At 38.2% G+C, this 9,708-nt stretch overlaps 2 protein-coding genes across 5 annotated transcripts; one reads left to right on the plus strand and one right to left on the minus strand.

The window, feature by feature from the left end:
• Window positions 1-2,043: 2,043 nt before the first annotated feature.
• LOC118479586 lies at window positions 2,044-2,959 on the plus strand. The gene is made up of 2 exons (XM_035974188.1): window positions 2,044-2,109; window positions 2,654-2,959. Exons 1-2 carry the CDS (start codon window positions 2,044-2,046, stop codon window positions 2,957-2,959), a joined length of 372 nt encoding a protein of 123 aa, XP_035830081.1.
• Window positions 2,960-3,204: 245 nt separating this feature from the next.
• On the minus strand, window positions 3,205-8,969 carry LOC110865634 (signal recognition particle receptor subunit alpha homolog). 4 transcript variants are annotated; one of them, XM_035974651.1, is made up of 10 exons: window positions 8,415-8,969; window positions 8,076-8,312; window positions 5,346-6,325; window positions 4,849-4,933; window positions 4,630-4,725; window positions 4,340-4,492; window positions 4,152-4,259; window positions 3,831-4,076; window positions 3,634-3,717; window positions 3,205-3,543 (listed from the first exon to the last, which is right to left on the minus strand). In XM_035974651.1, exons 3-10 carry the CDS (start codon window positions 6,302-6,304, stop codon window positions 3,418-3,420), a joined length of 1,857 nt encoding a protein of 618 aa, XP_035830544.1. In that variant the 5' UTR covers window positions 6,305-6,325; window positions 8,076-8,312; window positions 8,415-8,969; the 3' UTR covers window positions 3,205-3,417. The 4 variants fall into 4 exon arrangements, with proteins under 4 accessions (XP_035830544.1, XP_021970654.1, XP_035830545.1 ...); XM_022114962.2 differs by lacking the exons at window positions 8,076-8,312; window positions 8,415-8,969 and adding an exon at window positions 7,479-7,623; XM_035974652.1 differs by lacking the exons at window positions 8,076-8,312; window positions 8,415-8,969 and adding an exon at window positions 7,372-7,452.
• Between the last annotated feature and the right edge of the window lie 739 nt (window positions 8,970-9,708).

Consider the following 9,708-nt stretch of genomic DNA (forward strand, 5'->3'; position numbering starts at 1 on the left):
ATTATTCTTAAAATATAGAATCAAAATCCCGTATCGTCCCCGTACCTCAATCTCGTACCCGTTCCCGGGCTACATAGCAGGTCAGGTTGATACGTAAACCTGTATAAAATTAAAATAAAAAAAAATCATGTAGCGTTTATACGTTTAATCTTCCAACCCTTCTATAGTCGACTCACATGAAGAACGTACTTGGCCCATTTTGATTTAAATCGTTCACCAGAAGGTTAGAAGTTATGTTTATGTTCGCTTATTTATTATCAATGAAGTTTTCAGATGAAAACAAAATTGTGTATTTCACTGAACATATGTCTCGTTTGTTCATATATGTTCCTAAATGAATACGTCTTTTGACATCCTTTTCTTTCGTTGCTTAACAAAATTTAAAAACTTACATACATATCCCAGCCAGACACATCAGCACTTGCTATATATTTCACTTATCCGTTGTTGGCTTGTTGCGACTTACTATTATTATTATAGATATTATACATTATACAAATTAATTTAAATTGGCGATGAATAGTGTTTTGAATTTTTTTAAATATTCTTTTTGAGTTTTTTTAATAAAAAATATTTATCATTTAGTTTATTTTTTAATACCTTACTCATTTTAGTTTTTTTAATCTAACTATGTAACTATACTTTTTAAACATTGTGGAACAGTTTTTCATGAAAATGGATATCGTGTCGCTATCATACCAAATAGAACCGGAACCGACGATATATAGTATTTACTTTTTTTTGTATTCAAAACAACATATTTTTTTGTATTGTATATTATACGAGTGCCGATAACAATATTAAAAATGTTTTTTTTATTGTAAACTATACGAGTCTCGATATGAGAAGCATCTAATCGATTTCGACCAAATAACATTGGTACCGATATCGGCAATATTAGAAACAAGAATTCGTTTTTAAGGTTTTTGATTGATATAAAAGATGTGTCGATATACTTTTGAGCATATCGCGACTTTATTTCTTTAGTTTTCTCTTTCAATTACTATAGCGAGTGTCGATATTGAAACGAACCCAACCGAACTGATAATAATTGAGTTACTGCCGCATAGCGCGGGTGAAAACCTATTAGTAGTACATCAAAAGGACTAAGATTTCATGGTGATATATGAAATAACTTCATATCTTTCACAATTTTGTATCATTTTAAATGGCGTTATGTTCATATACGAGAAACAATAAGTTTGCATATCTCGTACTTATTAGGGTTATTGGATTTTATCAGCCCAAACTATTGGCTATTGGCTGCTGTCATCCTCAACTATCAATTTGACGTCCATCACCCCCAACTTAACACTTAGTGTGTTCTGTCACCACATCGTTAACTGATCACTAACTTAAGATCCTGTTACTATACTTTTGGGGGTGTCATAGGGATATTAGGAAGGTTTTAGGGATCTTAGGACATCCCAAATGTATAGTAACAAGATCAAAAGTTAGTGATCAGTTAACGACGTGGTGATAGAACACACTAAGTGTTAAGTTGGGGGTGGCGGACGTCAAAGTGATAGTTGAGGATGGCAGCGGCCAATAGCCAATAGTTAGGGGTGATAAAATCCAATAACCCTCCTTATTAAGTGCTAGTTGAACTTGATCATATATGCATACATGTTTTGTTGGTTTTGTTATTGTTAGTGGATGTCAATGCTCTCTTCTTTGGATAGGTTTTGTTAGCCTTCTTTCTCATTGAATAGATTGTATTTGATATGGGTTTTTGTGAGGGTTTTTTTTATTTTTTTATGGAATTAGAGTATATCTAGTTTAGCTATTTGGTAATTTGGAGTTTGATATGTGTAGAAAGATGTGGGTTTTGGGTGCTATCAAACACTCATTGTTCTTGATTGATGAACACACATGGAAATAGGATTCTCAATTAATTTTGGTTGGTGGACACTCGGACCTCAAATACCGCCTATGCATTTCGGGTACGTGAGCTGTGGTTGAGAGAAGAATTCCACAATTAAGCGTGCTTGGGTGGGAGCAACTCCTAATATATTTTCAGTGGAGTAATAAAAGAAATCTTTGATGGAGAAGAATTTTGCTATGAAGAAGCAGCTCCAAACTAATCTGGTGACGGAGAAGCAGCTCCACGTGTGCGTCCTTGTGTACCTATCCGTCTCCTAATACTTATCTAATTAATGTAAATATTATTTTGTAGCTATAAGTTTACCTAATTGGCTAATTGCTATATGCCTAATCTAAACATTTCAATAACATTTTTAGAACTAATAGATTAATACCACCGTTATTTAAATAAAATTTGGGTTCAGGCCGTGAGAAAGTCGATGATTCAGTTTGTCTTCTAATCGATGGTTCAAATGCTTTCATATTCATAAACTTGACAAACATCACAAGTTTTGATCACACATAAAACAAAATTTTGTTCGGATATCAGAAAATGTCTTAAAATATCGTTTTATAATTGTTAAATCTTCGTTATTAACTATTTGATATTTCATTTACTTAACCCGTGTAATACATGGGGTTATAACCTAGTTACTCTATATCACATAATCACTTTCAAAACGCAACGCCAAACACCCCATTACAGTACATCTCTGCAGCCTGTTTCGTTAAACAACTGGTAATCTGATATTGATATTCCACATAATCACTTTTAATTTGTTGGTGAAAGACAGATTGTGGGAAAGATGATCCAGATCTCAAAGAAGAGATGGAGAAGCAGTTTGTTGATTTCCTATCATCAGAACTTAAATTACAGAAAAACGTTGGTCAAGAACACATACACCATATGAATATTACATTCGGTGAAGCAAGAAGAGCAGTTTCCCAATATCAAAAGGAGGCTGAAAAATGTAACACTGCTACTCAAACATGTGAACAAGCAAGAGAGCAAGCCGAGGCTCTGACGAGACGAGAAGAGAAGATAACTTCTTTGTGGGAACGATGTGCTAGGCAACTTGGTTGGGAAGGCGAATAGAAATCCCTTTACCTAAACGTTATTATTGCTTCTTATACGTTCTTCGTTAATATTGTTTTAGTTGTAATGAGCAGTCAAATAGACGCTCTCACAATCATGTTGTAGATCATGTGATTCTCCCCTCTTAATTACATGTTTATTGTTTATTAGTGGTTAAAAGTTCTAATAGATCAATTGACCTCATGTTAAGTACTCGTTTAGTGGGGTCGTGTGTATTGATTGAGATGTTAAAAGTAAAACCGCCATTAAAGAATAAAAGTAGATATTACCAACGGGAAGTTGATTACCGACTAAAACACAAGACGTTTAAACACGGTACAAGAAGCATAAGTCTCAAAGATGTTTACCACACAGAAACTCTGCTAAACCAAGCAGATGTGAAACCCGACAGACAGATACAGATCCAGAAAACAAATCACAACACAACTGACTAACCGAGTGGCTCAGAATGTGCACAATCATTTAAGCAGCGTCTTCACAATGGACTTCACGTTCAGCTTCTTCAGGTCGGTATATGACTGTCCACACCCGATAAACATCACCGGTGCTCCTGATATGTAAACCATTGAAAGTGCAGCTCCAACCTATATATATGTATATACATATCTCATCATTATAGTTGGAAACGAAAATTAACACAAGAAAGCAAGTCTGATCTGTTTTAAGAGTGTTACCTTATCATCGATGGTATCAAACTTGGTTAGCAAAATTCCATCAATCAACCTCGGGCTCGGTGAGGGTGAAAGGTCAGCTAGTTTCTGTTAGGAATGGAATGAACAAGCTGTTAAACCGCATGTATTAAAAAGTAAAAACTTAATCTACCCTATCAATTACGAATGTGATGTTTTAAGAATGACGACAGACTCGATACCTGATTGAACTTTGATAGTTGATCAACAGCATCATTACCGACCAACGCCTCACCGACAAAAAGTACGAGGTCCGGACTGTTGACGTATATAAGCTTAGATAGTGCACGCATCAACGGTTCATTGTCCTGCATCCGACCAGCTGTGTCAACAAGAACAACGTCTGACCCGTTGCGGGTAGCCTCCTGAATTGCCTCCTTAGCAACGAGTGCAGGATCTTTCTCGTAACCCTTTTCAAATATAGGGATCTGAACGCAGAACGTAATTTAGCATCATAGTTACAAGGCATGACAACATCATGATAAACAGGTCAACTATCATACCTGGAGCCTACGAGCATGAGTACGCAGCTGCTCAACTGCTCCTGAACGGAATGTGTCACATGCAGCCATCATGACATTAACATCATGCTGCTGAAGCCAGTATGCCACCTGTACACATTTGACCAGTTAGAGATAAAACGTAATCCAAATCAACCATTTGTACCGAAAAGTGATTGGTTGATCATTACCTTAGCAAGATTAGTAGACTTTCCTACTCCATTAACTCCGACAAAAACCACAACGTACGGTTTATGTTGTTCCTTGGCAACATGAACATCCCTCATAATGTCAATCGAGCGCCTCGGAGTTAATATACGAACAAGAGCATCTTCCATTGCAGCCTGCAGTAATTAGTTCAATCAGTTACAGATTATTTTACATCAACTAATCAAAATGATTAAAAGAAAAAAAAAAAGTTTGTTAAAAAATAATAGTGACATTCTCCCAAGAGACTCATCACTCATCAAGTCCCGCTCACCTGCACCGTTGATGATATCCTAGTAAACGAAGCAAGCTTTTTGCCCTCGAGGCTGACTGCTATAGACTCGCACAGTTTCTCAGCAATTTCTTCAGCCTACGGCATACAGCACAACCCACAATTTGAGTCCGACATCATCTTCATACGTTATCCAAAAAAGAAAAAAAAACAAACAAAAAGGACTTCAAATTGACGATATAAAGTATAAACACAACATACCACATTCTTAGTCATAAGTCGGTCTTTTAGAGCCTTCAAAGCTGGTTCTAGATCCGCCTTCTCCAAATTTGCCTTCCCAGCAATGCTGAACAGGAAAAAGAAAATGATTAATTGAATGAGTAAAGTACACGGATGGTCCTTGTGGTTTACCAAAATTTTAAACTTTGTCCCTAGCTTTCCAAAAGTACACGGGTGGTCCCTGTGATTTGCACTTTGTACCGCATTTAGTCCCAACTTTTTCCTAACGTACATGGATGGTCCCTGTGGTTTGCACTTTGTAACGCATTTAGTCCCTGACTTGGACCTGCTAAAACCTTTAGATTTGTTGGATGGGGATTAAATGCGTTACAAAGTGCAAACCACAAGGACCATCCGTGTACTTTTAGAAAGCTAGAGACCAAATCCAAAATTTTGGTAATCCACAGGGTACTATCCGTGTACTTTACTCTATTTTATCGTGCAAGTGCTTAAAACTAAGAGATAAGAAACAAATTTACCTCTGGAACATCGACGTAAACCACCCTTTCTTCTTTGAATCTACTGTCTTATCCGTCTCCGCTTCATCATCCTCTTCGGTTTCACTATCACTACTAACAATCTCATCTTTGTCCATCATACTCTCTCCTTCTACAACTTGTGCAACAGCCATTTGATCATCACCGTTCTCACTCACCGGATCGGTGAAATCCAATTTGGTTTTCGAGGGTGAGTCATCCCAAACTCTGTTCTTTTTCGCCGGTTTTTTCTTCGGTTCCTCTTTCGAAACCTTGTTAACAACAACAGGATTCACTTTCTTCCCACCTTTCGATCGGAGCTTGTGTAGCTTATTTACATCAAAAGCCCCATTATTCGCGTTGGTATAACCGTTTTCTTTTCCGCTAACCCTACCCCTACTAGCTACTTCCCCGTTCGAATGCACGTTTTCCAAAATAGCCTTTTTTACATTATCATCATCCGCACCATCTTTTCGTGATTCTCCGACACCGCTCTTTTTTTTATTACCGCCATCAAACCCGGATTTTTGCAACTGAACACGACTACTAACCGGTTTCGCCATCACATGCTTTGACTTCTTCATCTCCTCGGCCCGAGCCTCGGCCTCCTTTCTGAGCTGCCTAAACGTCTCATCGAAATCATTGTACACCGTCCGTTTAGGATCATAGATTTCCGAAAACCCCCGCTTCACCATACCAAGCAGCTCGTCCACGTATAAAAGATGGAGGATCTTTTGATACACTGCAACAAATACTAGGCCCAGCTCGTTGTGGAATGTCCATTTGAGAGTGTATGATGCGCCAGGTACGTCATAGGTGTATGATGCTGCACCGGATCGTTCCTCCAAAAGGCAAGACCGGATCAAGGTGTCGATTGGTGATCCCCTCAGAGCGTTTCCGAGCTCTTGGCATGTCCAGAGGATTAACCCCCCTCGAGTAAAAATTAATAACTGCTCCAACATTTGTTACCCTACTTATATACCCTGTACGTTTCATCAAAATAAAACATCATGAATATAATCAAACATGGAACTACAAGTTCTTTGCTTTAATAGTGTTTGGGTAAAAAACTTAAAATGATCCTATTCGGAGAAGAAATATGATTATAAATATTATTACTATTATTATAGATGCAAGATGTAAGATTACCTATATATCACTAGCCTTATTTAAATGATCGCTGATTCGAGTCATTCAATAGCCGTCAATGGCTTTAAAATTGCACATTCTAAAGCTATGTGTTATGGAGGGGCTCCCTTGGGGCTTTAATGATAAAAAAAACGTGTGGCCACGTAGGCGCCCTTTTTTTTCACCCTTCACCGGTGTTATGACTGAATTGAGGTGGCTATATATGATTGGTTGGTATATTATTTATTACTAAAAAAATCATCAAATTGTTGCTCATGTCTGTGATTCCACCGAAGCCCCTGCCCCGCGCCCCACCTGGAACGGCGTTCTCACCCCATAACATATGGCCTAACATTGAATTTGAATAACCATTTTTTTTGAACGGCAAATTTGGATCACTGACAGACCACTGGAGTATCATCGTGCCACCAGCAGAACCACCCGATCATATCCTTCCTATACACCAATTCAGGAGGAAACCTAGTAAATATGGGAAAACCCCCTTGTGGGAATCGAACCCAGGACCTATTGGTCCCAAAGCCTTATCTCACCCCTAAGATGTCACTAGGCTATAAAGCGATGGGCTTGAATAACCAGTTTCACCATTCAAGCCCTAAAATTCAATAAAACCCTAGATGTTCAACTCTAACAGTAAAATTGTCATCCAACAGCCAAAACGAGAAAACAAAAACCCGAAACCATCCGACAGATGAATCAAGCTAATGTACAACAGTCTCAACACCCTAATTTTGCTCCAATCAATACAATTTCAATAACACGAATTCAAAACCCTAAAAATGAATATCCAACCAAAATTCAAATAAAAAACTCAGATCTGCTCCTCATAAATTTTCAACACACAATCATATATAGAAAGTAGAAACACAATTACTATTCTTACCTCCAAAACACTTGCAATTCAGAATTGTGAACTAAAGAGTATATGATAACAAATTTACAGAATTAACAATGAAAAGTAAAAGATGTATGATCAAGAGAGGAACGTACCTGTAATAAACTTGAGAGAAAATAATGAAGAACAAAAAGGTGTGTTTGGTATATAGTGGATCCGTTACCTTCTAGGAAGGTCAACTAACACGTTAGAGAAAAATGCCCGGATAGTCCCTGTGGTTTCACCTTTTTTCACCTATAGTCCCTATCTTTCTAAAACTACTTGAATAGTCCCCAAGTTTTCAAGTTTTGTTCTCGGATAGTCCCTGGGTCTAACTTCAGTTACTTTTCTCTGTTAAGTGGATGTTAAGAGCGTGTGAAATGACAAAAATACCCTTTCCTTAAAAGGCCAAACCACAGGGACTATCCGGGCATTTTTCTCTTTTTATTTATAAAACCCTACCATCACACTTCATCTTCAACCTCCACCCACCATCACCCTCCTCCACCCTCCACCGTCACCCTCTCTCTCTCCCTCTCCAATTCCGGCAAAAGTCCGGCTACTCATGGTGGAACCAGGGTAATTATATCATTAATTAATTAAAGTATCTATATATTTAGATCTGTAAACATACAAACAAAAACAGCAGTTAACATATGCATCTATAAACTTTATTTAGTAATGTCAACAATGTAATAAGGAGTTATGCTTACATTTTTGGATGTCAAAAAAACTGCAGAGCAATCTTCAAAGCATCACCATACTTCTGCGCAACGGGTCCCGGAGGCCCGGGAACCGGAGAATCACCGTCGTCATCTTGATGAAACTTGTTCCTCAATGTAAACCCTAAGGCTAAGGCGATTGCTCCTACTACAATTAAGACGATAAACCAGCCCATACATCCTCCAGATTTCTTCTCCTCGCCCATTTTGCCCTAAATTCTCTCAGATCTGACGAAAAGTCAACAATGTAATACGATCAGTAGGGTTTTAGGTTAATTTGAAAGGAGTAGGGTTTAGATTTGAAAGGAGTAGGCTTTAGATTTGACAAACCTGAAGTGAATTGGTGGATGAAGATGTATGGATCTGAAGATCTGGAGAGGGTTGAAGATAATGTGGTGAATGAGAGAGAGATTTTGAAGGTGTTCGGTGGTTGTGTGAGTGAGTTGCAGGGAAGAAAGATGCTGAAATAGAAATGTGCACCGACAAATGGCGCGAGGGTGGGTTTGGATTTTACTGTGTCGGTTTGGTGGTTGATGATGATGATGATGATTGGATCTTGGTTGGTTGCCCCATTGCTTTCCCCGCCATTTTACTAAACCATTTTACTAAACCCAACATGTGGACGGAGTGCAAGTGGTGGTGGGAGCTGCAGAGTATGTGAGAAGAAGGATTGATGAGGAAGAATTTCTTACCGGTGGTTTGGAGATGGTGATGGTCGACGACGGGGTTGGCCGCCGGAGCCACGGCGGCGCGACAGCAGCAGAGGTGGTTATCCGGGTTTGTTTTCGTGAACAGTCTTCAAGTCACCGTGAAAAACGGCCGGAAAACCCTGTTCGACCGTGAGTAGCCGGACTTTCGCCGGAATTGGAGAGGGAGAGAGAGAGGGTGATGGTGGAGGGTGGAGGAGGGTGATGGTGGGTGGAGGTTGAAGATGAAGTGTGGTGGTGGGGTTTTATAAATAAAAAGAGAAAAATGCCCGGATAGTCCCTGTGGTTTGGCCTTTTAAGGAAAGGGTATTTTTGTCATTTCACACCCTCTTAACATCCACTTAACAGAGAAAAGTAACTGAAGTTAGACCCAGGGACTATCCGAGAACAAAACTTGAAAACTTGGGGACTATTCAAGTACTTTTAGAAAGATAGGGACTATAGGTGAAAAAAGGTGAAACCACAGGGACTATCCGGGCATTTTTCTCAACACGTTATTTAGAAAGAAAAAAAAATCTTTTGTTGAACATGAGTAGGCCATTCTATAGTATACTACCGGTTTTTGATACTTTTGTTCAACTAATGTATCGACAAAATAGAGACCAACGTATTAGAGTTTAATTTAATGTATTGACAAAATATAGAACAACCTAAAAATATTTAACATTTGACCCTCGTATATAAAAATAAGCACATAAAAGAGTTAAATGCTTGGATAGTCTCTGTGGTTTGATTTTTTTCAACTTTAGTCCCTAACTTTCTAAAATTACAGCTATAGTCCCTAACTTTTCAATTTTCGTTATCGGATAATACCTGTGCCTAACATCAGTTAGTTTTCGCAGTTAAGAGGGTGTGAAATGACAAAAAATACCCTTACTATAAAACAAAATAACTTAATAGATTTATTATTTGTAGGA

The sequence above is a fragment of the Helianthus annuus genome, chromosome 6 (assembly GCF_002127325.2).
Source record: "Helianthus annuus cultivar XRQ/B chromosome 6, HanXRQr2.0-SUNRISE, whole genome shotgun sequence".
NCBI classification, from domain to species: domain Eukaryota; kingdom Viridiplantae; phylum Streptophyta; class Magnoliopsida; order Asterales; family Asteraceae; genus Helianthus; species Helianthus annuus.

Excerpts from the sequence above, each read along its gene's own strand:
- LOC118479586 (XM_035974188.1), top strand. The coding sequence starts at position 2,044 with ATGGAGAAGAATTTTGCTATGAAGAAGCAGCTCCAAACTAATCTGGTG. Across the intron at positions 2,110-2,653 it reads TGACGGAGAAGCAGCTCCAC|ACAGATTGTGGGAAAGATGA; the intron begins GTGTGCGTCCTT and ends TGTTGGTGAAAG.
- LOC110865634 (XM_035974651.1), bottom strand. The coding sequence starts at position 6,304 with ATGTTGGAGCAGTTATTAATTTTTACTCGAGGGGGGTTAATCCTCTGG. Across the intron at positions 4,934-5,345 it reads TTTACGTCGATGTTCCAGAG|CATTGCTGGGAAGGCAAATT; the intron begins GTAAATTTGTTT and ends TTTCCTGTTCAG. Across the intron at positions 4,260-4,339 it reads AGTCTACTAATCTTGCTAAG|GTGGCATACTGGCTTCAGCA; the intron begins GTAATGATCAAC and ends AAATGTGTACAG.